General features: G+C 45.8%; 1 protein-coding gene across 1 annotated transcript in view; it reads left to right on the forward strand.

The window, feature by feature from the left end:
• The window catches only part of DYNC1H1 (dynein cytoplasmic 1 heavy chain 1), a 148,790-nt gene that overhangs the window by 30,559 nt on the left and 90,396 nt on the right, over positions 1-27,835 (forward strand). The window contains exons 8-27 of the mRNA XM_068254710.1: positions 1,629-2,705; positions 2,797-2,976; positions 3,129-3,278; positions 7,965-8,111; positions 8,198-8,338; positions 9,481-9,657; positions 10,310-10,420; positions 10,501-10,620; positions 12,709-12,948; positions 14,267-14,422; positions 14,504-14,617; positions 15,965-16,075; positions 16,153-16,362; positions 17,342-17,488; positions 17,593-17,759; positions 17,847-18,020; positions 21,397-21,562; positions 22,694-22,882; positions 26,910-27,110; positions 27,196-27,478. Coding sequence (XP_068110811.1) covers positions 1,629-2,705; positions 2,797-2,976; positions 3,129-3,278; positions 7,965-8,111; positions 8,198-8,338; positions 9,481-9,657; positions 10,310-10,420; positions 10,501-10,620; positions 12,709-12,948; positions 14,267-14,422; positions 14,504-14,617; positions 15,965-16,075; positions 16,153-16,362; positions 17,342-17,488; positions 17,593-17,759; positions 17,847-18,020; positions 21,397-21,562; positions 22,694-22,882; positions 26,910-27,110; positions 27,196-27,478 — 4,261 coding nt within the window. The remainder of the gene's footprint in view (positions 1-1,628; positions 2,706-2,796; positions 2,977-3,128; positions 3,279-7,964; positions 8,112-8,197; positions 8,339-9,480; positions 9,658-10,309; positions 10,421-10,500; positions 10,621-12,708; positions 12,949-14,266; positions 14,423-14,503; positions 14,618-15,964; positions 16,076-16,152; positions 16,363-17,341; positions 17,489-17,592; positions 17,760-17,846; positions 18,021-21,396; positions 21,563-22,693; positions 22,883-26,909; positions 27,111-27,195; positions 27,479-27,835) is intronic.

Raw genomic sequence — 27,835 nt, forward strand, 5'->3', positions numbered from 1 at the left:
GTAAGATTGCCGGACGTCGTCTTGACGACAGACGGTGATCTCACCAGGGGGAACAGAGCCTCGGACGAGAGGAAGAAGAATGGCGGCCGATGTCTGGATCCCCCAGGAGGTGAGTTTAAAACGCCCGCTGCGTGCATTGCTCTACATCAGGGGTGTCAAACTCAAATACAACGCAGGCTGAAATTGTACACTGGGACCTATTCGCGGGTCAACCTCAATGTCTACCGGCCACCTTCCTCCCTTATAAAGTTCCCTGGTGTCTAGTGGCTCCCTCTCTCCTCTATACAGTTCCCTGGTGTCTAGTGCTTTCCCCCTACCTGCCCCATATGTCTTCCCTTGTGTTCTAGGGCTTCACCTCCAATATAGCTTCCCTGGTGGTCTAGAGTGGGCCAAACATAATGTAAAGTGGTAAAACTACTCGAGGGCCAAATTTAATGGCTCTGAGGGCCAGATTTGGCCCGTGGGCCGGAGTTTGACATGTATGCTCTATATAGACCTCCCGGCGGCTACTATGACTGAGTTCAACTTGGGATTACTGCTCCTGGCGTATTTTTGTTTTTTGCACCCTGAGCTGAACTCGTGATTATCGCTAGGGAGGTTAAACCGGTGTCACGCCATTAAAATAGTTGCAGGTTGTGCACAAAATGGCTGATGAGCATCATTGGCCCAAAACACTGGGAAGGATTAGTAAAGGAGCCAATTGGCGGTTTAGGATCTATGAATAAAAGTATTATAGGCAGAGGATCATCAGGACAGCCAGGCAATCTGCTTTGTTTAAAAGGAAAGAAGCATGGCAGCCTCCATATCCCTCTTCAGATTCCCTTTAATGTTGGGGATCCTCTCCTTATTTGCTGCACTCCTCAAAACAAAAAAATAGGTGTGGCAATCTGACATTGTTCGAGACTTTCCATGCCAAACGGTGAAAGTTTACCGAGAACTAGCCACTTTCAAACATCTGGCACTAATTGCTCATTAGGAAGACAGGTAAGAGGTTTGTGAGGCTCAGAGTGGTCATGTCTTTTGCTATCCAGACACAAATTGGACATTAAAGAATTGTCCAGGTCTACAGATCTCCGACCAGTGGAGTTTGATCTGACATTGATCATATTTGCCTCAATTATCTACCTTTTGTACTAGCTTGGTGGACATTGGTTCCATTTTGTTTTAATTTTAAGTCACCATTAAGGCTGCATTTCCACTTGTGCGGTGCGAATCGCCGCGGTAAAAATTCGCATGCGGATGCGAAATTCGTATGCGGGTCCATGCGAATTTTCACGCGAATTCGCACACGAATTCGCATGGATGACGATGTGTGCGAATTTAACCATGGCAATGCTGGTGTGCTTTTCCATTGTTTCTATGCGAATTCGCATGAAAATTCGCATAAAAAAACCTCATGCGAATTTCCTATTAAATACATTGTATGCGATTCGCATAGCGGTATGCGAATTCTGATGGCTCTGCCATGCGAATTTTTTCTGCACAGAAAAACGCAAAGGAATCCTGACAAGTGGAAACAGTCCCATTGACTTGTATTGCTATGCGAATTTGTATGCGAAAAACGCATGCGAATTCGCGATAGTGGAAATGAGCCCTTAATAGCTGTTTTGTTTTTCTCTGTTCAACAGGTTACTGCAGTTGCTCAGCAGAACCAGGGGGAAGTACCAGAACCCCAGGACATGAAAGTAGCAGAAGTCCTGTTTGATGCTGCAGATGCCAACGCCATCGAGGAGGTCAATCTTGCCTATGAGAACGTCAAGGAAGTTGATGGTCTGGATGTCTCAAAAGAAGGCACGGAAGCGTGGGAAGCGGCGTTAAAAAGATACGATGAAAGAATAGACAGAGTTGAGACCAGAATCACAGCCCGTCTGAGAGATCAACTTGGCACAGCCAAAAATGCCAACGAAATGTTCAGAATCTTCTCTCGCTTTAATGCCCTCTTCGTTAGACCCCACATCAGGGGAGCCATTCGTGAGTACCAAACTCAGCTTATCCAGAGGGTGAAGGATGACATTGAATCTCTCCATGACAAATTCAAAGTACAGTATCCACAAAGCCAGGCTTGCAAGATGAGTCACGTCCGAGACCTTCCACCAGTATCCGGCTCCATCATCTGGGCCAAGCAGATAGACCGGCAGCTGACTGCCTACATGAAGCGCGTGGAAGATGTTCTTGGCAAAGGCTGGGAAAACCACGTTGAAGGACAGAAACTGAAACAGGATGGGGACAGCTTCCGTATGAAACTCAATACCCAAGAAATTTTTGATGACTGGGCAAGAAAGGTTCAACAGCGTAACCTTGGCGTTTCTGGGCGGATTTTTACCATTGAAAGCACCCGTGCCAGAGGAAGAACTGGAAATGTACTCAAGCTGAAAGTCAATTTCTTGCCAGAGATCATAACGCTCTCCAAAGAAGTTCGGAACTTGAAATGGCTTGGTTTCCGTGTACCACTGGCCATTGTCAACAAAGCTCACCAGGCAAATCAGCTCTATCCCTTTGCCATTTCCCTGATTGAAAGTGTCCGCACCTACGAACGCACGTGTGAGAAAGTGGAAGAGCGCAATAGCATTAGCTTGTTGGTTGCAGGACTGAAGAAGGAGGTCCAGGCTCTGATTGCTGAAGGAATTGCTCTGGTTTGGGAGTCCTACAAGCTGGATCCTTATGTCCAACGTTTGGCTGAAACAGTCTTCAACTTCCAAGAGAAGGTATGTATTATGCAAGACTTTGGTTTTCCATGCGTTTCAATAGGATAAAAGAAAACCGTGACAGTGGTATTTTGTTTTTCAACGCACCTAGGTGGATGATCTGCTCATAATTGAAGAGAAGATTGATTTGGAAGTCCGTTCTCTGGAGACTTGCCTGTACGAACACAAAATGTTCTCAGAGATATTAAACAGAATCCAAAAGGCCGTTGATGATTTGAACCTTCACTCTTATTCCAACCTTCCCATTTGGGTCAACAAACTTGATATGGAGGTAAGCAGTTAGGAATAAAAGGGTTGTTGAAATTTGCACCTCATTGACTATCTCTACCGAGAACCTGAACATTCAAGTGCGAAGTTTGTCTGTAGATGATTTTTTTTCATAATACAAAATATATATGTATTTGTCTTATTTTTCCTCCATAGATTGAGAGGATCTTGGGAGTTCGTCTCCAGGCTGGATTGAAGACCTGGACACAGGTTCTCATGGGTCAATTTGAGGATAGAGCGGACGTTGATATGGACACAGATGCACCTCAAGCCAGTCACAAACCAGGCGGAGAGCCCAAAATTAAGGTAAGGACTATTGTCTCCTCATACATCTCTTATTGTTAGTGCCTATATAAAACAGGTGAACCAACTGTGCAGAAAACTAAACTGAATTAAGCATTAATTCTCCTAGAGTTATTCAGATGGGCTCTCAGCCACTGTCATACCAACAATCTATTTAAAGTAACACGGATACCCTCAATGAAATAACTAGCCTTGGGCCCAGTGCACACTGAGCGGTTTTAGCAGCGATCTGCCAGCCGCATCCGCCGGTGAAAACGCCTGGCTAATGTATTTCAATGGGATGGTGCACACCAGCGGTTTTAGTTTTTTTTTTTTTTTTTTTCCCCAACCGCAAACGTGCCTCCGGCTGCACATTTTCAGTTTTCAGAAGCGTTTCGTCCTCAATGTAAAGTATAGGAAAAAAACGCAAACTGCTGTGGAAAACGCTACATCAGCGGTTTTCCAGGCGTTTTTGTTACAGAAGCTGTACTGTAACAATATTTGTAATCTGCTACACAAAAACGCTAGGCATGTTTAGAAAATCTCTCGAAGGGCCGGTTCACACGGGCAGCAGGCAGCGTTGGGGCGGCCAGGAAGTTGCGTCGTCCTGTGACGTCTCGTTCGGTGGCGGCAGTACGGAGATCGTCACGATCGGCGTTTCTCGTCCCCGCAGGGTGACATGAAGCCGCGCCGGCTAGCCGTCCCTGGACGTTGCATGTGGCTTCTAGGGACGGCCGAAACGATGCGTTAAATAGGGATCAGAACGCCGCGTTTATGCAATCGACTGTAACCACGCAATGCTAAACGCTCCCATTCACTTGAATGGGAGAGTTTAGCCGATGGGTCCCGAACGCTTGACGGTAGACGCCGCCAAGCGTCCGTGTGAACCGGCCCTAAACATGCCTAGAATCACTCTGAAATCCGCTCCAAAAACCGCTAGCGGTTTTGGTGTGCATTGGGCCTTAGACCAGAATCCTTTTATATAGAAAATGTATTATTGTGTTACACACAAAGAACATACAAAAAATTACCTGGAACAGGGTTATAACAGGTATTTAAATATCGTAATTATCTAACCGCTTTGGTCGTTTAAAGTACATGAAATTAAAATACTGAACATACTGTTCTACCATCTAAGCCATACTGTATAGATACTTCTGTGCATTTCTGTTCTTAACTTTTTGAGCCGATATATACATGAGTTATATGAGAATTATGTGCATTTCATCCATGTAGGGAAGACACGTCCTTCCCAGCTGCAGATGTGATGACCTTGGCTTGGAGCCGATTCTTAGTACGGAAGTAGGGATTCTCAATGAGCTGTATATATCTCCGAGCTCATACAGGATTGTAAATTTATACAGCTTGAAAATGTACCTATCAAGTCCAACAAAGGTTTAAATTGGTCCATTTTCACACTGCATAGATTTGCATACAAATTTACAGTGCATAATCCTGCAGGAACTTGGAAATATTTGCATCTCAAGCAGCCCTATACACAAGTTATAAATTGTACGATGTCTAGACTACATATATACATTGCCTTTCACCTCTAAGTTGCCTCTTCTATCTTAATAGTTGGTATGCGAGCTTCAAGGTGTACTATGTCTAGACTATGTATTCAGACATTACATCTGCTGTAAAAATTGAGGTCAGGAAAACAAGTGCATTTGATTTTTGCATGAATACAAAACGGTTACATATGTTATACCGCACAACTACTAAATGCACACTAGAACTCCTATAAGAATGCCAATTGGCATATATTCCTTATTAAAGGGAAACTTCAGCCTAATCATACTGTCATTAAAGAAAACCTGTACTGAAAATTAAAAGTCAAAATAAGCATACACAAGTCATACTTACCTTCCATGTAGTCTACTCCTCAGTGTCTTTCTCCTGTCCTGCGTCCTGTTTGTTCACTGTGATCAAGGGAATTTTCCGTCCTCCATTTTCAAACTGGCCATTACTCATAACCGCTTTCTGGTTAGCACACAGTTAAACTGTAACATCGCCCACTTGAGCCATAGGGAAACATGGACATTACCTGGTACATCCGTTTTGCTCTCAGCTATAACTGACAGCAACTGATATTTTACTGACAGCAACTGATATATTTCAGATCTGACAAAATATTGTCAGAACTAGAAGGAATTATTGTCAGAAGAAAATGGTGAGCTTCTGAGAGGAATTGATGGCAAGGTAACTATGCAATGTTCATTTGAAGTTACCTCGTGTTTATTTTAAATATTTTTACTCAGTACAGGTTCTCTTTAAGTTACATTAGTTATGTTAATTAGAATAGATAGGTAATATAATCTCTTACCCACTCGGTTTTAAAAGAACAGGCAAATGTTTGTGATTCCATGGGAACAGCCATCTTTTTGTACCCATCAGGCGTCTTCTTCGCTCGTCCCATGGCGCCTCCTACGCTGCGTTCCAATCCGGCGTCACGTGATTACATACACCTCCTCCTTCCGAGTTGAAGGAGGAAGTGTATAGTCAAGTGATGCCAGATTGGAACGCAGCGTGGGAGGCGCCGTGGGACGAGCGAAGAAGACGCCTGATGGGTAAGATTAACCCCCCCTCGGCCACCCCCACAGCTGCTGTAATTAGGATGAAATTCGAATAACCCTATTCGAATTTCATCCGAATTCGAAGTTAAGAGCATCCCTGGTCCTGATCACCCGTCCCAGCTGCGCACTAGGCTTCAATCCTAAATTCCCCCCCCCCCCCCCCCCCCAAAAAAAAAAATTTGCACCAAAACAGCAGAACGAGAACCTAATCATCAGAAATCCCATCATGCTTTGCACAGCATCGGGGAAAAAATGCCAGTTTTCTTCTGTGCTGCAAAAATGAGGCTTAAATGAGAAAAACAAAGTTCTGATGCTGTGAAACTTTTTTAAACGCCTTTTCAGTGCTGCTGAGTAGATTTTTAGTCTGGAGGTTCACTTTAAATATATTTATTAAGGAACAGCAAGAAAAAGGCAGCACTCCTAAGGTGCATACACACATCAGACTATAGTCTTTGGAAAATGAAAGATCACAGTCCAATCTTACCACCCTTCATGTAGTATGAGAGCCATACCTACAGTCTTTTCTATGGAGCTGAACTCCACATCAGAAAAAAATCTTTGCAAGATGCTGCACACACAGATGCTGTACAGACACAAAAGATCAGTATCTGCAAAAGTTCTGTTCCTGCCAAAAATCCATTCCTGCAAATTGCAATGATAGTCTGAGATCTGCAGATCATCATACACACATGATTTAACTGACATTCATCTGCAGATCAGATCCACCAGGATGGATTTTTAGATCTGCAGATTGCTTGATCTGCAGATGAATGTCAGTTAAATCATGTGTGTATGATGATCTGCAGATCTCATAGACTATCATTGCAATTTGCAGGAATGGATTTTTGGCAGGAACAGATCTTTAGCAGATACTCATCTTTTGTGTCTGTGCAGCATCTTGCAAAGATTTTTTTCTGATGTGGAGTTCAGCTCCATAGAAAAGACTGTAGGTATGGCTCTCATACTACATGAAGGGTGGTAAGATTGGTCTGTGATCTTTCATTTTCCAAAGACTATAGTCTTATGTGTGTATGCACCTTTAGGCTGCAAATGAAATTAAACCAAATAGGTGTGCAGAGCCCCCAAGGCACTTGTAGACGCACCTTGAATGTAAATCAGATGCAAACTATGCACTAATCCCTTATCTAAATAAATTGAATGCAAATTGATACACATTAATGCAGCTAGCCAAAAGTAGACTTAAGGTAGCCATACACTGGTCGATTTTGCTATCAGATCGACCAACCGGTAAATTCCACCGATCACAATCTGAAGCGCCCCCCCCCCCCCCCCCCCCCCCATATCCTGCTCCGGTCGGCGCGACTCCCCCGGTCTCAGCTGTCTTCTTCTCCGCGCTGGTCTCCGGGTCCGGCTGGCTTCACTGAACTTCCTGCCGGGGGAAGTTTTTAAGCAGTAGAGCGTGCTCTACTGTTTAAACTTCATGCCGGGACAGGAAGTTCAGTGAAGCCAAGCTAGCCGGAGCCCAGCGCGGCGAAGACAGCGGAGCCCGGGGGACACGCGCCGGCCGGAGCAGGTAATGCCGCTAACGTCTGTTGTCGGGCATTCGAACGCCACTATTGACGCCCACCCGACCCACCGGCGATCGTGCTAAATCTTCCGCACGGAGGAATTGACGAGAATGATTGATTTCGGATGGAAATCGATCGTTCTGTCAGCGTTTGTGCAATGATTTCACAGCAGGTTCGATCACAGTGATCGAATCTGCTGTATATCGGCGGGAAAATAGTTAGGTGTAGGGGCCCGTTTACATGTTTGTATAACAGGAGGAAACTGCAGCGCTTACAAGTAGAGGCTGTATCCGAATTGACGAGCTGCATAAATGTGCAGAGCCCACACATGGGCAACTTACAGAACATTCAAAGCAGATACAGAAAAGGTTGTTGGCTTCAAAAACAGCCTGTGCACAGATTGTCCAATACTAGACACTTACACAAGGATGACTTTTTTTTTTCATTACTAGGGTAGGCGTGCAGACTATATTTGAAAGCGCTGCGGATTCCTCCTGTTAAATAAATATATATATTGTTCATAATTATTATACTTATGATTATTTGAGATTACCCAAAAACTATGAATTGATAATAAAGATGCTTCTGACATTTCTTTTCCACAGAATATTGTCCATGAACTCCGCATCACCAATCAGGTGATCTACCTCAATCCACCCATTGAAGACTGCAGATACAAGCTGTATCAGGAGATGTTCAGCTGGAAAATGACCATTCTGTCCCTTCCCAGAATCCAGAGCCAGAGATATCAGGTGATGCGATTGCTACAGACTTCAAAACTCTGCTGTCAACAGGCATTGTAGATGCGACTTGTCCCTAACATTGTCTGTCTTAACAGGTCGGTGTGCACTATGAGCTGACGGAGGAGGAGAAATTCTACCGCAATGCCCTGACTCGCATGCCCGACGGCCCTGCGGGGCTGGAGGAGGCGTACAACGCGGTCATGGGCATCGTCACAGAAGTGGAGCAGTATGTCAAGGTAGGACTATGGCACTGCTGGAAAAATTAGCCACAGTGTAACCGGTATGGGGGGAAAAAATTGCAATTAAAGGATATTCTTAAAACAGAAGTATACAAGTTGGTTTCACTTTGCAGGGAGCACTGAAGGGGTTAAGCCTCTGTTTACTATGTAGGGGAGAGATGCCTAGGCAGAGCTCCTGCTGTCTATTTCTTCTTATGTGTTACATTTCCCTTCTTTTAACCTCCCCGGCGTTCTATTGAGATCGCCAGGGAGGCTGCGGGAGGGTTTTTTTTTAATAAAAAAAAAACTATTTCATGCAGCCAACTGAAAGTTGGCTGCATGAAAGCCCACTAGAGGGCGCTCCAGAGGCGTTCTTCCGATCGCCTCCGGCGCCCAGAATAAACAAGGAAGGCCGCAATGAGCGGCCTTCCTTGTTTTGCTTAGATCGTCGCCATAGCGACGAGCGGAGTGACGTCATGGACGTCAGCCGACGTCCTGACGTCAGCCGCCTCCGATCCAGCCCTTAGCGCTGGCCGGAACTTTTTGTTCCGGCTACGCTGGGCTCAGGCGGCTGGGGGGACCCTCTTTCGCCGCTGCTCGCGGCGGATCGCCGCAGAGCGGCGGCGATCAGGCAGCACACGCGGCTGGCAAAGTGCCGGCTGCGTGTGCTGCACTTTATTTGAAGAAAATCGGCCCAGCAGGGCCTGAGCGGCAGCCTCCGGCGGTGATGGACGAGCTGAGCTCGTCCATACCGCTCAGGAGGTTAATTAGTACTGCTGTAATGTGCATATATGTGCACTTGTAACCAGAGGGCAGTGTGAGATAACAGAGGACTTGTGCTTTCAGTTTCTATATTTTCTGTTAGTAGAGAGAGATTAAAGCATTCCAAGAATTTACAGCATGACTAGTTCTGCTGACTGAGGTCAAAAGCAATGCACTTACCTTAACTACTGAAGCTGTTAATGGTTTACTACAAAACGAATGGAAAGGCCCTGCAGTAACCTTTTTCTAAAGAATACCTCCTTAAATTCTGTAGTAAAATAACTTAAACCTTCTGGGCTAATGCAGTGGTGTGCCTGATTGGATAATTAAGTGGTCAGGTTTCCTTGTGCTGTGCTTCAGCTGTCATTGGTATTCTACACTTTGCATGCTGGTTACAGGTGTGGCTGCAGTACCAGTGCTTGTGGGACATGCAAGCTGAAAACATCTACAATCGTCTGGGAGAAGACTTAAATAAGTGGCAGGCCCTGCTTGTGCAGATCCGCAAGGCCCGCGGGACATTCGACAATGCCGAGACCAGGAAGGAGTTTGGACCCGTCATCATTGACTATGGAAAGGTCAGTTTATCTGTACATTAATAGGATAGTATTACAAATAATGGTGAGCCGCTGTTCAGGTTATGGCAGAGGAGGCGGGCCTTAATGACGTCAGACATCTCTCATAGGGTTCCTGGAGTGACAGGAGATCAGGGTAATGGGAGGGGCTAGAGCTAAGAGTAATGACACTGGTAGTGGGGAGGGGCCAGAGCTAAGAGTGACGGCACTGTGGTGCTGGGAGGGGCCAGAGCTAAAAGACAGGACTGTAGGGGTATGGGATTAGGGCAATGGGAGGGTCCAGAGCTAAGTGTGACAGCACTGTGACAATGGGAGGGGCCAGAGCTAAAGTAGTAGCACTTTGCAATTATGAGATCATTTTAGGCAGGAGGTGTAGGAATTATACAACTGGGAGAAGATTTAATACCATTTGAAAATGTGAATGCTGAATTCTTGTGTATAATAGAACCTCTGCATGGTTCTGAAAAGGTTAAAACATCTGTGTTACTTTACCAAAGGAGAACCACTCCATGCGCACCTGTATTAGAAAGGGAGCTCTGCTCATTTACATCTAGGAGTTAGAACGTTAGAGGGTTATCCAGTTCCTCCACCATATGGCTCTGTGACGCTTATCCGTCTGTGGTTATTCTTATTCCTCTGAACTTTTCTCTGACAGGTTCAATCCAAAGTCAACCTGAAATACGATTCTTGGCACAAAGAGGTCCTCAGCAAGTTCGGCCAGATGCTGGGACAGAACATGACCGAATTCCATTCACAGATCTCCAAGGTACAGTCCTATCATTGGTCGGAATTTCTAGGCTCCCTCTACTGGTTATCATTGTAACACGCCTGTCTTGTGCATTTCAGTCCCGCCAAGAGCTGGAGCAGCACTCCGTGGATACGGCAAGCACCTCCGACGCCGTGACCTTCATCACCTACGTCCAGTCTCTGAAACGCAAAATCAAGCAGTTCGAGAAACAAGTTGATGTAAGTATAGCTCTCATGCGGATTCACTAAAGTACACGAGGACGCTGCATGATCATCGCATTATCTGAGAGTTTAACCACTCTGGCGTTCTATTAAATGTGCCAGGGTGGCTGCTGCGCAGTATTTTTTTAATTTTTTTCTTTTTTTAAATCGAGTAGCTAGCCTAGCGCTAGCTACATGATGCCCCCCCCCCCCCCCCTCCCTGCTGCGTCCCTCCCACCTCTCCGATCGCCGCCGGCGCGTATACCCATAAGGAAATCCCGTTCTGAACGGGATTTCCTTTAGGGCTTCCCCGTCGCCATGGCGACGAATGGAATGACGTCATTGATGTAGTGACGTCACAGGGAGTCCCGATTCACTCCTCAGTGCTGCCTGGCACTCACTGGCCATGCTGCTGGGGGGGGGCTGTAATGCGGCGCATCAGCGGCAGCAATCGTCACCAACATGCAGCTAGCAAAGTGCTAGCTGCGTGGTTTTTTTTTTGTTTTTTTTTTTAAAGTAAGAAATTCGGCCCACCAGGGCCTGAGCGGTGCCCTCCGGTGGTTATGGACGAGCTGAGCTTGTCCATACTGCCAAGGAGGTTAATGGGAACCTGAAATGGGCTTTTAACGACAAAATATAGATACCTGGGGCTTCCTCCAGCCCTCTTCGGCCTTATCACTCCCATGCCGTCCTCTTCCGACTCCCCGGTTGTCTGCAAGTGGCCCCAGTGTTCTCCCCAGAATTTTTTTTCAGCCGGGTGGCATGAATAAGTAGCCGGGTGGGGCGTGATGAGAGAATGTGGGGTCGGCAGTTCCCTGCGCAACTCTGCTTACAGTATAGGAGGAGCTGATCCGATGACAGCCGGGTGGTCACCAAAGCTAGCCGGTGGAGCACCCGGCTAAAAGAGCCTGAGAACACCCCATCTTAGATACACTTCAAAAAGTAAAAACTTATCCAGACTGGTGGAAGCCTCTGGATGCTTCCCTTGTCCTCCAACCCCATGGTCATTGGCCAAGACCTTCTTGTTCATGCCTGCGTTCCCCTCCTTGCGTGTGCAAGTACGGCTGTGCCTGTGCAGCAGCATATGAAGCCATTAGCGGACGAGCAGCTTTGTGCTACTGAAGAGGCGCACCCGTAACCACACGTGCGCAGAGCGGCCGTCCTCGTAGACTGAGGCCATGAGAACATACCCAACAAGATGGGTTGTGTTCAGAAGGCCCGTGTGCTGGATTGGTGGGCTTGTTGAGGGATCGGGAAGCGTCTGGACTATCAAAAGGCTTTCCTCAGTATCCATTTTCTTTTTAGTACAGGTTCTCTTTGCAGCTCGACCTTTTTGCTTAAAACTTTTTTTTTTTTCTTTTTTTTCATGTAAAAGTGTGTGGAGGTGCTAGAACGCTAGGTATGGTCAAAGAGATGCAAATCTGAGCTGATGCAGGATTCTTAGCATTTCATTGATCATCTCTAGTTTTAACCACCTTATCACATGATCTAGAACGAAGTTGGACTTTAACCCGCTAGCCTGTTCGTTCAATAGACTAATCGCCACCTCCTTTTCTTTTCTTTTTCTTTTTTCTGGCTCCTGCCTCTGCTTCCTTTTTGTGCGGGTTTTTTTTAATGTACTGTATATACTCGTGTATAAGCCTAATTTTTCAGCACAAAAAATGTGCTGAAAAGTTACCCCCTCGGCTTATATGCGAGTCAGAGGAGCAAAACGGATGGTGGAGCAGGTTTTGTTACTGGCAGAGGAGCGTAAGGATCATGTACTAGCGATCCTGCTCTTGCCAGCTGGCTCCCTGCTGTTTCTGTGCTCCCATCCCCTGCAACATGGTATGCAGAGTGCGCTGCTCGAGACTACCTGTGTCCCCCGGCTTGTGGAGCGCAGCATGCCAGCAACGTGTCAGCGGTTCATTGAACAGGGACACAGCTTTATCATTCTTGGGACACATCTGGCTATGGGGAGAGGTGCTGACTTGCACTGGGCTTATACGCGGGTCGCCTTATATGCGAGTATATACTGTGTTGTTTGCACTATAATTTGCTTTTATATTCATTTAATTTCTCTCCTCACGCCGTTTGTGTTCATAAAAACGTTGTTTTCCCCTGCAGCTGTACAGGAATGGACAACGCCTGCTGGAGAAGCAGCGCTTCCAGTTCCCGTCATCCTGGCTGTACATCGACAACATCGAGGGCGAATGGGGCGCCTTTAATGACATCATGCGGCGCAAGGACTCCGCCATCCAGCAGCAAGTGGCCAACCTGCAGATGAAGATCGTTCAGGAGGACCGAGCGGTGGAGAGCCGCAGCATCGACCTGCTGACCGACTGGGAGAAGACGAAGCCTGTGGCTGTAAGAACTGCATGTTTGTTCTTGGACAGAATATCGTCAGTCAGGGATAGCGTTAGGCTGAGCAATGTTTCATCTCTGGTCGGGAGCAATGAACACATTAGGAAGGGGTTCAGGATAGTTCTGGCCAATATGTGTTTCCAAGGGGAAAGGTGCCGATTTTGGTTGTAGATCGCCATATTTACTAAAATCTTTATTCAAGTGTACCCGAGGCGACTGGTCATGATGAGATAAATGTGTATATACAGTACAAAACATATTAACTAGGTTGTTTTTTACTTGTTTTATTTAGCTGCCTGAATGAGTTATTTTCTAGGCATGGAAGTGACACCTTCTATCTTGTCTGTTCCTTTTATGGCTGTAATTTATCAGTGATGTTTACTATAGTCTACATAGTGAACATCACTGATAAATTACAGCCATAAAAGGTTTTTTTTTTTTTTTTTTTTTTTTTTTTCCTGGCAGAATTCAACTTCTGAGTGCAGAGGGAGATTGTAGGCCAAGTAGTTCATGTATTTTCAGTCAGGAACACTTAAAGGGAACCAGAGATGTACCCTAGATGAAAAAAGAAAAAAAGTTATACATACCTGGGGCTTCCTCCAGCCCCATACGCGCTGATCGATCCCACGCCGCCATCCACCGCTGCCCGCATCTACGAGAACCGCCTCCCGTCACTGACGTCATCAGTCAGCTACGCAGGATAAGTGCGCCCTCTACGTATCTCTACATACACTGCTGCAGAGATACGCAAAGAGCGCACTTCCCTTACGCTTAGACTGGCTCCGACTTACGGAACAGCGGGGAGCCGGTTCTCGTAGCTGCGGGCAGAGGAGGATGGCGGCGTGGGATCGATCAGCGCGTATGGGGCTGGAGGAAGCCCCAGGTATGGATAAAATCTTTATTTTTTCATCTCTGGTTCCCTTTAATAGGCTGCCACTGAGCACAGACCACAAAACATTCAATCTGCTTTGTTAATGTGTAAATCTAAAATAAAACCATAGGATAGCTAAAGTAATTTTTAGGAGTAAGGATAAAGTCAACTATTTATCTCATCAGTTTATTTTCACCTTGGGTTAAATTTAAAGGAAACTTGAACTGATTAACTTAAACTTAATTAGACTTAAATACTTGGAATTGTAACCAAAGATTGACTTTCATCCCAATCAGTAGCTGTAACCCTATTTCCCATTAGATATCTTTAGCCTTTCTCGCATAGATTATCAGGTGGGCCTGCATGGCTGATATTGTGGCAAAACCCCTCCCACAGTATGATGTCATGACCTAGTTTTTTTTTTACGTGGAATACAATTATCTCTTTCAGGGAAGCCTGCGTCCTGAAGATGCGCTCCAGGCTCTCACGATATACGAAGGAAAGTTTGGCCGGCTGAAAGACGACCGTGAAAAATGCGCCAAAGCAAAAGAAGCTCTGGAGCTCACAGACACGGGACTCCTCAGCGGCAGTGAAGAACGTGTTCAGGTGAGGCTTCTGTCCTATCTGACCTCTCACTTCAAGCATTTACTGTGACCGTATTACTAACTGAATGTTTATGGCATACAGGTGGCTTTGGAAGAATTACAAGATCTGAAGGGAGTCTGGTCTGAACTTTCCAAAGTCTGGGAACAGATTGACCAAATGAAGGAACAGCCATGGGTGTCCGTACAGCCACGCAAGGTACTCAACTTCTCCATGCGGTGGCCTATTAAGAGCGGCATCAATGTGTATTTTTCCTGTTTTTGTTTTGTTTTATTTACATTAGTTTTTGCTTTTATTTTTATGGATGATCATGGCTCCTGATTGGAGTCCTGTTCATTCCTAGGTACTTTTGGCTCAGGGAACAAATATTCCTGTTCACCAATTTCAGATGCAAGTCCCACTGTGAATGAACGGTTGACGTACCCACCCATCAGAAGTACAGTTACATCCTAACGGAGTTTCAGAAACTCAAATTGGATGCATATATACATTCAGTTTGTGTTAAACAGTCTGAAGCCTAATAAAATATTTTTACTTGCTACTTATGTAAAGCAGTATGAGCAGTGATAAAACTGTGCATTCCCGCGGTAGAACGAGGGCTTTATACCAGGGCTGAGGAGTCGGGATATTTTGGGGAGTTGGAGTCGTTGATTTCATAAACTGAGGAGTCGGATGATTTTTGTACAAAATCCACAGCCCTGTTAAGTATTAGACTAAGGAGTCGGAGTCGAGGAGTCTGAGTCAGAGCCATTTTTGGTACCTGGAGTTGGAGTCGGAAGATTTTTGTACCGACTCCACAGGCCTGCTTTATACCCCCAAATCTCCGGGTCAAGAATCTGGAAGTGCTTCCTGTAAGATGCAGAGCTTTGCGCTGTAGCTCTGCCAATCCCCGCCTCTCCTTTCACTGAGAGGGGTGGGTAGAGGCGGCGATCAGTGGAGTTTTGACTCCAGTAGAGGCAGAGCTTCAGCGCTAAGCTCTGCCTCCCAGGGCAGCAAAATCCACGACCTGGAAAGTTGTGGAATTTTTCCCGGGATTTGGGGGATATAAAGCCCTCGTTTTGCCGTGGGGATGTGGCGTTTCGGCACTGCTGATATTGCTTTACATAAGTAGCAGGTACAACTAATTTTTAGGCTTCAGACTCTCTTTAAGTAGTTAATGTTACGCAGGGGCATTATAGCGTTTAACAATGGTACACAAAATGCAGTAGTGATCAAACTATGTAGAGATAAGTCATGGAGTCCATATGGTAGCAAATAAGAGCACCGTAGGAGGACGGACCTGCCAATCTTAGGGGTGGGAGAGAGGCACACAAGGATGGGTGTGGTGTAAAGTCCAAGGGAGGAGTTATGAAGATGGCTGAAAGGCATTGGTGAACAGATGAGTCTTTACGGCCTGCTTGAATAAGTTAAACGGTGGGTTCAGCCTGATGGAGGGAGTTTTGTAAAGTAGTGGCTGCTCTGGAGAAGTCCTGGAGCCCCGAGAGTGAGCAGGTGATGCGAGGGGTGGGCATACAACACTGTAACGCCTACTTTTATCATTTACAGCTTCGGCAAAGCTTGGATGGGCTCCTGAACCAGCTGAAGAATTTCCCAGCCCGTCTGAGACAATATGCCTCCTACGAATACGTCCAGAGGCTGCTGAAGGGTTACATGAAGGTACAGTGAAGACCGCTAGAAGAAGCTGAATACTTTGTGTGTCGGAGTATGGTTGTTGACTCTTGCTTTGTTTCCAGGTGAACATGCTGGTGATCGAGCTGAAGTCTGAAGCTTTGAAAGATCGCCATTGGAAGCAGCTGATGAAGAGACTGCACGTGAATTGGGTGGTGTCTGAACTCACCCTGGGCCAGATCTGGGATGTCGATCTGCAGAGGAACGAGGCCATTGTCAAGGACGTGTTGCTGGTGGCTCAGGGAGAGATGGCCCTGGAGGAGTTCTTGAAGCAGGTACATTTCCTGTTGCTTGTTCCACAGTGAAGCTGCAAGCGCACTTATTAGACTCACACGTGTTTAACCGCATTGCAGAAAATGCATGCAAATTCATGTATATGGCCCGTGCAATTTTTTTGTGTTTTTTAAAATCGCACAAAAATTCCTCCTTCCTGCATACTATATGCAAATTGCGCGCAATTCACACACAACGCTGTCCTATGGGAAATCAAAAACGTAACTTTTGGAAAAGAAAACATTTTGCTAATGTGATATTTCACTAGTTGAATGCGCATATTTATTAAAGAGAATCTGTAAGAATAAAAAGTGCCCCTAGTGGGTACTTATCTCGGGAGGGGGAAGCCTCTAGATCAGGCATGGGCAAACTTGGCCCTCCAGCTGTTAAGGAACTACAAGTCCCACAATGCATTGCAGGAGTCTGACAGCCACAGTCTTGACTCATAAAGGCATATGCATTGTGGGACTTGTAGATCCGTAACAGCTGGAGGGCCGAGTTTGCCCATGCCTGCTCTAGATCCTAAGGAGGCTTTCCCCGTCGTCCTCTGTTCCAGCAATGTAAGCTGTTAAAAATCTGCCAGGACTGTCCTTCCCCCGAAGGAAAGCCGCTAGCCCTTATTGGCGGATTTTCAGCGGCTGCCGGTTCGGGGACGGGAGGGATGAGGGGACGACGGCATGAGCTTAATTAGGATCACCTCGTAAATGCCCAATAGGGACACTTGTTTTCCTTACATATTCTCTTTGAAAAAGCAAAACAAATGCACAAAACGCCAGCACAGGGTATACTGCAGAAACGCACATGGACTTCAGTTTATAAGCTGCTGCTTTTTGTTTGGGGATTTTGTATTTGGTTTTTCTTTTATCAGAATGAGTTAAGTCTAGTCCTTTCCATAAACGCACTTTCTTTTGTGGTTTGACGCTTAGACCTGTGTCATTATTCCATTGTTGTGATAACTCATCAGTCGTCCTGCTCCTCTAGATTCGAGAAGTATGGAACGCCTACGAACTGGACCTGGTCAACTATCAGAACAAATGTCGCCTGATCCGCGGGTGGGATGACCTGTTCAACAAAGTGAAGGAGCACATCAACAGCGTTTCAGCCATGAAGCTGTCGCCGTACTACAAGGTTAGGATCTGCCTTCCTGAAGACCTCTGCATGCGTTGAACGTTATGGTGACATCTCAGCCGTTCATTATGAATGACTATTCTGTGCTCTCTTGTGCATATCAGGTCTTTGAAGAAGATGCTTTGAGCTGGGAGGACAAGCTGAACAGGATCATGGCACTTTTCGATGTTTGGATTGACGTCCAGAGACGCTGGGTGTACCTGGAGGGCATCTTTACTGGCAGCGCAGACATCAAGCACTTGCTTCCGATAGAAACCCAGCGCTTCCAGAGGTACAAGTCACTGTCCAATCATCTAGTCTTGCTATGATGAAGAGTGTGACGGTGATTATTTATTTTTTATTTCTTTTTTTAATTTAGCATCAGCACTGAATTCTTGTCCCTCATGAAGAAGGTGACCAAATCCCCTCTTGTGATGGACGTCCTGAACATCCAGGGAGTACAGCGGTCACTGGAGAGGTTGGCCGACTTGCTGGGCAAGATCCAGAAAGCTCTGGGAGAGTATCTGGAACGGGAGAGGTCCTCTTTCCCTCGGTAAGGACCTATTGCAAAGTGCAGTTCAGACGCAGTGGTGGGCTAATACCACTGAGCTGTATGTTTGGTCTTTGTATGTATTCTTGCAGTGGGATGTGAGTTACTGCTGTTGGCTTGGGGTGTTGGTTGAACATGAATAACACCAGGTACTGTTTGGGACAAGGAAAAGCGCAGAGGTCTTAGCAAAACTCACAAAGTGTAGTGCAGTGCCAGGAAGTCCTTTAACGAGACACTGAAGCGAGAATAATTCTCGCTTCAGAGCTCATAGTTAGCCCCTGCTAAAACGCCGCTATCCCGCGGCTAAATGGGGGTCCCTTCATACCCCCCCCCCCCTGCAAAATCAATGACCAAATTGGTCGTAGATTTTGCTGCTCCTAGAGGCAGGGCTAACGGCTGCAGCCCTGCCTCCAGTCGCGTCTATCAGCGGCGCATCGCCGCCTCTCCCCCGCCCCTCTCAGTGAAGGAAGACTGAGAGGGGCGGGGAAAGGCGGATATGCACGCTGACAGACGCGCGTGGGGCAGGGCTGCGGCGGTTAGCCCTGCCTCAATCCGGAAGAGATCCCCCGCTGCTCGGAGGGGATTTCGGGGGGTCAGGGACCCTCGTTTAGCCACGGGATAGCGGCAGTTTAGCAGGGGCACACATGCCCCTGCTAACTATGAGCTCTGAAGCGAGATTTATTTTCGCTTCAGAGTCTTTTTAAGCAAGATCCCATAATGCTCTAGGGTGGCCTACAGTGCACACACTTTGGCTGCAGCGATCAACTGCTTCTAGTTTGCCAGGACAAAAACGTTGCTTATGATGATGTGCCAGCATAATCTATGATGCTGTACAATAGAATGTAAGGTAGAACAATAAAAAATAAACAATTCAACAGACACCTGAAGCGGAAAAAAATATTATATGATTGGTGTAGTACAGCTAATAAATAAAACATTAGCAACATATATATGTCTTAATACGGTTTTCAGTACAGGAAGAGTTAAAAAACTCCACTTGTTATCTATGCAATAAAGCCATTAAGTTCCACGACTTTCAAAGTCGCAGAGAGTTCTGACTTCTGAAGCCTGTTATCTCAACTGTCATTCACTATATTGTTTTTTCTTCTGCACAGGACAGGTCAATAGTTCACTGGGCTGCTCTGCAAAATCATTTAGAATGCTGAGTAGTGTGTAAACTGCTAATATTAGAGAATGATGTAGGTTATAAAAAAACACTATATAATTGAAAATAAAAATGAGAATATTTTCTTTGCTACTAATGTTCTAGTAGTTATCTGTACTACACAACCATTTCATTATATCAATTTTTTTTTCGCTTCAGTGTCTCTTTAACAATAGTTTATAAGAGCATAGTGGATTACAGCTGATACAATGAACAAATCATCCACAGATTTTTTTTTTATATAGAGGTGGAAGATGTGTACGCACATTACACAGCATTAATAGACAAAGGAGAGAGAGCCCTGGTCAATTAGCCTTATGCTAGGAATACAGGATACATTTTTTTTCGACTATTTACTGGCGATCGATTTTTACAATAGTTTTTCTAATTTCCATTTTTAATTCAATGATAAGAAATGATCAGATTCAGATCGGACCTGTCGGAAATTATCCAGCGAGCCATCTTCCGAAAAATACTTGTGGTGTATTTCCAGCATTACAATCTACAGCACAGGTGTTGTACTCCAGGCCTGGAGGGCCAGATCCATGCCAGTGTTTAGGATGGACTGAGATGGAGAGAAATGTGTTCTACCTGATGGACCGCACCTTTCCTGATTCAGACCCACCAATTAATTTGAGCTGTGTTAATGTGTGAGGACCTCTGCCCTCGAAGGACCGATTTGACATCCCTGCTCTAAAGGTTTAAAGGGACTCCGAACAGTGCAGTAACTATGGAAAGATGCATACCATTTTTAAGCTCTCTTTCTTCTCTTTCCAATGATATATAAAGCGCCACCCTACGCCTTTTTAGTTTTCGTTATTTTCGGATTTTCTTGGATACCTTATTCAGCATTGTATTATGCAGGACAACACTTTCCCCAGTGTCAGCAGCTCCATTCAGTGCAACGAAATACAAGGAACCCAGGGGGATATAATTACAAACCTCATGCCAGTAGGTGTGAGGATATAATTAGTTGTGGGTATGCTAAAGGCATACCCACAGGCACTGCTCGGAGTCCCTCTAAAGAATAGGACAAGTAGGTAAAGGGAAACTGTATGTGATAGTAAAGTGGTAGTCAGTGGCCAAAGTTTCCTAAGTGAGAGAGTATGCTTGCCTGAAGTGCTGAGTTTTTAGGTTGCACCTGAAGTGTGGGGTATGTGTTCAGGGAGGGAGTTCCAGAGGAGGGGAGAGGATTGAAAAGAGTCTTGTAAGCAGGAGTGAGATGAGCTGACCAAAATGGAAAACAGGAGAATATTAGTAGAGCGGAGATTGTGTGTATGATGGTATCTGGAAATCAGATTTTTTTTTTTAGATAAGGTGTTAGGTTCCAGAGAGCTTTGTAGGCAACAGTCAGGATTGTAAATTGTATCCTTTGTGTAACTGGCAGCCGGTGAAGGGAGCGACAGTGAGAGCGCTATTAAAGGACCACTATCGCGAAAAAAGTAGGCCGTTAAAATCTGACCGAAACAGGTTTTGGGCCAGTCCATCTCATGTGATTCTCATGTGAGATTCTCAGTGTTTTTTCTTAGTTTTCAACAGCATTTCCTGAACAGCAGTTTAACTGCCAAAATAGTAAGATGCCAGCTAGCTTCCCTAATCGCCTGCACACTATTTTGTCAGTTAGACTTTGCAACTGCTGCTCAGGAAATGCTGTTGAAAAGAAAGAAAACCCTGAGAATCCCCCATGAGGCGATGGACTGGCCCAAAACATGTTGGTTCTGTCAAATTTTAACTGCCTACTTTTTTCGCTATAGTTGTCTGTTAGCGTTTCATTAAAGATTGATTGCAAGCAATCAACATTTTGAAGCTGTACTGTTCATTATACAAATCTATGGGGTAGATGATCCGTTACCAAAACTTCCTACCCAGGTAGAGTCGAGTTTCGAGTTTTTTGTTTTTCTTCACCTAAAGCATTTTGATAGTTTGCATTTTGGGTAACAGTTTAGGAACAGTTGTTGCTCAGACATGCATCTGGGAATGGTTTCAGTCAACGTGTTTTGTCCAGCAGAGAGCAAAGTGACAAGCAGGAGGCATTTAAGCTAAAATTCATTTAATTTTAATTTATTATAAAATTAAAGTCGTGTGTGCATTGAAAATAAAAGCAATAATAGGCAAGAAAAAATGTTTTAAGCCAGAATTGGTCACTAAAAATGCTGACCAAGTACAGCATTGAGGGATGAGTGATTTCATGCGTTATTTTTGACTTCTGTTCAGATTTTACTTTGTTGGTGATGAAGACCTGCTGGAAATCATTGGCAACAGCAAGAATGTGGCCAAACTACAGAAGCACTTTAAGAAGATGTTCGCCGGAGTCTCCAGTATCATCCTGAATGAGGACAGCTCCATTGTGCTGGGGATCTCCTCCAGAGAAGGAGAGGAGGTGAGGGATCCCTTGGAAGAATTTCAGTGTTTGTAATGTTCAAGCAGAAATGTAATGCCTTTCTCATTTGCCTATTGGGGGACTACAGAGTGGAGATTAAAAAAAAAAAGTATCCGTTTCCCCCCAATATCAGAAGCCCACGGCTTTCTATGAAATACCGTATATACTCACATATAAGCCGAGGTAGCCACTTTCCCTCAGAAACCAGGAAAAAGTGATTGACTGGCGTATAAGCCCCCCCCCCCCCCCCCAGTATAGCCCTCTCCACAGTAGCCAGGTTCGCCCCCAGTACAAGTTAGCCCCCATCCCCATTGCTAGGTGTGCCCCAAGGATGATACAGCTGTGTCTCAAGGCCCCACTAGATGGCGTCATGGATATGAGACACAGCGATTGCCACACAGGAAGAATCCCCGATCATTGCACTGCTGACACGCTGCTTGACCGCTCCGCTCCACAAGCCGGGGGACACAGGTAGTCCTAAGCAGCGCACTCTGCACACCATGTTGCAGGGGATGGGGGCACAGACACAGCATTGAGCGACTAGCAAAACCTGCCAGTAACAAAACCTGCTCCACCATCTGTTCTGCTCCACTGACTCGCATATAAGCCGAGGGGGTAACTTTTCAGCACATATGCACCTATGCTTATATGTGAGTTTATACAGTAGTTTAAACCAGGGCTGTGGAGTCGGTGTAAAAATCTTCCGACTACAACTTCGACTCCCGACTCCTCAGTTTCTGAAATCACGACTGACTCCGACTCCGGTACCCAAAATTGCTCAGACTCCGACTCCTCAGTCTAATACTTAACAGGGCTGTGGATTTTGTACAAAAATCATGCGACTCCGACTCCTCAGTTTTTGAAACCACAACTCCGACTCCGGGTGCCCAAAATTGCCCCGACTCCAACTCTGACTCCACAGCCCTGGTTTAAACCCCCTCCATCTTCCTCTGAGGGATGGAAGACCTTTCTTGCAGCCTTTGCTCCTTCCTTTAGCACGAGATGTACTCTACTCAGCATGAGGCATCTGTTTTTCCTTTTTCTCTTGCCCTTAATGCCTGCAGGCAATCTGTCACAGAAGGAGGGGAGTAGGCCTTCTAAAGAGTCTCTCTCTCTAATCCTCTCTCACAGGTGATGTTCAAGACTCCGGTGTCGATTACAGAGCATCCAAAGATCAACGAATGGCTGACACTTGTGGAAAAGGAAATGAGGGTGACATTGGCCAAACTGCTGGCTGAATCAGTCACTGAAGTTGAGATCTTTGGGAAGGCCACAGCCATCGATCCCGCCACTTACATCTCATGGATTGACAAATACCAGGTAGGCAACACTTGCTTGGGCTCCTCGGGGGCGGGATCATTTTATACCATGTGACACTGGGAGGAGCAGCACTGGGCCATGTCTATGATGCACTGCCTGGACTTTGTGTTTTACATATATTTAGGTTGGGCATTTTCCATCTTTCAGCTCAAAAATATGTTTGAGGGAAAGTAGAAAATCTAAATGTAATGCCATTTCTGTAAATCTTTCATTTCTGTTAGTACGGATACCTGATGTTGACTTTTTTTTAATTTAAATAAAGAAATGCAGCATTCCTTTCTCTAGCTTTCAGTATAATGTACAAAGGTTCTCCTGGATTGGAGAACTAGAGAGCATGTAAGTGAATCAGTCAAGCAGAATTTAGCAAAAATGTTGCAAAAGTATACAACCCTCTCTGGGGCCTAGCAGATCAGGAACGATATTGCTGTTGCTGCACACACTGTACTTGCCATGGTTACAATCTAATCCAACTGCTGTTATAATTATTGTGTATTAACACAACAGCTCACAATCTAATCCTACCATAGTCGTAGTGTAATGCCCTACCATATTATTATTATGTATTTATATAGCACTGACATCTTCTGCAGCACTGTACAGAGTACATAGTCATGTCACTGACTGTCCTCAGAAGAGCTCACAATCTAATCCTACCATAGTCGTAGTCTGTCCTACCATATTATGTATTTATATAGCACTGACATCTTCTGCAGCACTGTACAGCGTACATAGTCATGTCACTGACCGTCCTCAGAGGAGCTCACACTCTAATCCTACCATAGTCCTAGTCTGTCCTACCATATTATTATTATTATGTATTTATATAGCACTGACATCTTCTGCAGCACATTACAGAGTACATAGTCATGTCACTGACTGTCCTCAGAGGAGCTCACACTCCAATCCTACCATAGTCCTAGTCTAATGTCCTACCATATTATTATGTATTTATATAGCACTGACATCTTCTGCAGCACTGTACAGAGTACATAGTCATGTCACTGACTGTCCTCAGAGGAGCTCACAATCTAATCCTGCCATAGTCATAGCCTAATGTCCTACCATATTATTCTTATGTATTTATATAGCACTGACATTTTCTGCAGCACATTACAGAGTACATAGTCATGTCACTGACTGTCCTCAGAGGAGCTCACACTCCAATCCTACCATAGTCCTAGTCTAATGTCCTACCATATTATTATGTATTTATATAGCACTGACCTCTTCTGCAGCACTGTAGAGAGTACATAGTCATGTCACTGACTGTCCTCAGAGGAGATCAGTCTAATCCTACCATAGTCTAATGTCCTACCATATTATTATGTATTTATATAGCACTGACATCTTCTGCAGCACATTACAGGGTACATAGTCATGTCACTGACTGTCCTCAGAGGGGCTCACAATCTAATCCTGCCATAGTCATAGCCTAATGTCCTCCCATATTATTATTATGTATTTATATAGCACTGACCTCTTCTGCAGCACATTACAGAGTGCATAGTCCTGTCACTGACTGTCCTCAGAGGGGCTCACAATCTAATCCTGTCATAGTCTAATGTCCTACCATATTATTATTATGTATTTATATAGCACTGACATCTTCTGCAGCACATTACAGAGTACATAGTCATGTCACTGACTGTCCTCAGAGGAGATCACAGTCTAATACCTACCACAATTACTGGCTCATGTCTCGTGTGAAAGCACACATAGCTAGCTATAAGGTTGAAGGTGATAGGGTGGACCCACTTATTATGGGGGTGGTGAAGGGTATTATTGTGAGGGGGTGCATGCTTTGTAGTTAAAGGGAACCTACAGTGAGAAGCCTATTGTGGCTGCCTTATTATTTCCTTTTGAACAATACCTGTTGCCTGGCAGCCCTGCTGATCTTTTGCTGTAGTAGTGTCTGATACCCTTCTGAAACAAGCATGCAGCTAATCCAGGCATTTATCAGAAACCTCTGATCTGCTGCATGCTTGTTCAGGGTCTATGGCTAAAATAATAAGCCGAGGATCAGCAGAACAGCCAGGCAATGTGCATTTTTATTTAAAGCAAATACCGTATTTTTCGGAATATAAGACGCTCTGGAATAGAAGACCCACCTAGGTTTAGAGAGCAAAAATCTGTGGAAAAAAATGTATACAGTATATACTAAACCTGGTGCGTCCATATTCCAGGAGCGTATTGTACAGTACATGTTCTCCCCATTGTCCTTGTGTCCACTATGTGTCCCTTTTTGTCCCCCTGTGTGTGGCATCCCTTCCTGCCACCTTGTGTGATCCTCTTGCCCCATGTGTCCCCTCATGTCCTGTGTGTCTCCTCCAGCCCCCCTGTGTGGTCCTCCAGTCCCTGTGTCCCCCTCACCCCCCCCCCCCCGTGTGGTCCTCCAGTCCGTGTCCCCCCCTGCCCTCCTGTGTGTGCCCCCTCCTGTGCATGTCCATGTGTGTGCCCCCCCCCCAGTCCCCATCCTGTCCTCTGTGTCCCCCCTCCCCCCCATGTCGAGCTCTCCCCCGGTAACAATAACTGCAGAGCAACTCACCTTTCTATGGATTCCAGCGCTGTGTGGTCTGCTGTGTCGTCCTCCGCCTCCAGCATGTCAGCTACACCTGTAAATGAAAAGTTAGCACAGAGACACTCACCTACTCGGCGGCGGCATGATCTGCAGACCTCTCGGTCCCGGGAGGCCGAGATGTCTGCTCACCTACTCAGCGGCAGCCGCAGCAGTGGCAGCACGATCTGCAGACATCTCGTCCCGGGAGGCTTCCCCTAGTGACGGCTCCTGCTAATGTTTCATTGAATCATTCACAGGAGCCTTCTCTAGGGGAAGCTGCGCAGCTCCCCCTAGTGACGGCTCCAGTTAATGATTCAATGAGTCATTCCCCATGACTCAATGAGTCTCAGGAGCCGTCACTAGGGGAAGCCTCCCGGGAGAGATGTCTGCAGATCGTGCTGCCGACAAGTAGGTGAGCGTCTCTGCGCTAACTTTTTTTTAATTTACAGGTGTAGCTGACATGCTGGAAGCAGAGGACCACACAGCAGACCACACAGCGCTGGAATCCATAGAAAGGTGAGTTGCTCTGCAGATATTGTTACCGGGGGAGCGGACCGGCAGACCACACAGGGGGACAAGGCAGGGAGTCCCCGACAATGCTGCGGATCGGCGGTTGGCATCGGCAGGCGGTTCTGAAGTCGGGGATTCCCTGCCTTTGGAATATAAGACGCAGGCACTTTTTCTTAATATTTTTGGGGGAGAAAAAGTGCGTCTTATATTCCGAAAAACACGGTAAGTGTCAGCCTCCATATTCCTCTTCAGGTTCCTTTTAAGCTCCTTAATGATCACTAATCTTGTTTTTTAGTAAGAAAAATGATTTATTGGATTTATGTAGCACCAACATATTACGCTTTTAATCACAATACAGGCATTGAGCAGTAAGAAACACCATGCCACATCATGCACTGGAGTACTAGTCCCAATAATTAAAGTTCACATTATTATGTGGCAAAGTCCATGAGCAGATAGGATCTACAAGGAGGGAGGGCCCTGCCACAAAGCTTACAATCCAAAGGTAGGGGGTGGTGACACGATAGGAGGGGATGTGGGAGCTGCATCAAGAGGTTCTTGGCAGGGAGATTTAGGGCACTAGCATCGGGGGGTAGGCCTTCTTGAACAGGTGAGTTTTGAGCGCCCATTTGAAGGTGGGCAAGCCTGATGGCCAGTGAGCGAGTGTTCCGGGTGGGGGGGGGGATGCGTTGCTTTAGTGAAGTACTGTGGATACGCATTGGAGTTTGAGATGAGTGGGACGTTCAGGAGGAGGTTGTTGGAGGAGCGAAGTGGGCTGCCAGGTGTGTATCTGCTGGCCAGGTCAAAGATGTACGTTGGGCAGGACTGGTTTGTAGACCAAAAGTAGTGGAACAAACACAAAGCAAGACCATATTTGAATACCGGTAATTCTTTCTGCATTATTACAGAACGCTTTTTTTTACATAACATGGGCTGTCCGGATCTTTCTCCAATGTGCAGGCTCAGCTGGTGGTCCTCTCGGCTCAGATCGCTTGGTCAGAGAACGTCGAGAATGCTCTCAACAGCATGTCCAATGGCGGGGCAGGTGACATTAGTCCCATGCAAGCCGTCCAGGTCAACGTGGAGGTTACACTGAATGTCCTGGCAGATTCCGTGTTGATGGAACAACCACCGTTGCGTAGAAGGAAACTTGAACATCTGGTATGAAGCGGTTTCACTGCTCTGTTTAGCTGTGGTTGCATGTTAAGGTCTTCTCTGTTCCTAATGAAATGTGTGATTTCTTCAGATCACAGAACTGGTGCACCAGAGAGATGTCACAAGATCTCTGATGAAGCTCAAAGTGGACAACCCCAAGGCCTTCGAGTGGCTGAGCCAGATGAGGTTCTACTTTGATCCAAAACAGACGGACGTGCTTCAGCAGCTCTCCATCCAGATGGCCAATGCCAAATTCAACTACGGCTTTGAGTACCTGGGTGTTCAGGACAAGCTTGTGCAGACCCCTCTGACAGATCGCTGCTACCTGACCATGACCCAGGCTCTGGAGGCCAGGCTGGGAGGATCTCCCTTTGGTAAGTATAGATTAGGCTTCATGTAGAATGACTGATGGCTCCTATACAATATAGGATAACTAACTTATTTAGGTGTAAAGTGTACCTGTGATGAGTAATAAAATTGTACATACATGGGGCTTCCAGATTGGTCCCTTGCTTTTTTCGCAGATCTTCCACTAGCCTGGTAAATCCATCATTCGGCGCCAGTCCACCTGCATGTGCTTCACCCGTGGCCGGGAGTGTTCTGCATCTGCGCAGTAGTGTTAATTCTCCCAGAGTCACTTACATGGGTTTCTAGAGCACTGTTAGCCACAATATAATAATTGCAGTATTTGTATAGCGCCTTTCTCCTGTCGGACTCAAAGCGCTGGTGAG

Source organism: Hyperolius riggenbachi, chromosome 9 (assembly GCF_040937935.1).
Source record: "Hyperolius riggenbachi isolate aHypRig1 chromosome 9, aHypRig1.pri, whole genome shotgun sequence".
Taxonomy (NCBI): Eukaryota; Metazoa; Chordata; class Amphibia; order Anura; family Hyperoliidae; genus Hyperolius; species Hyperolius riggenbachi.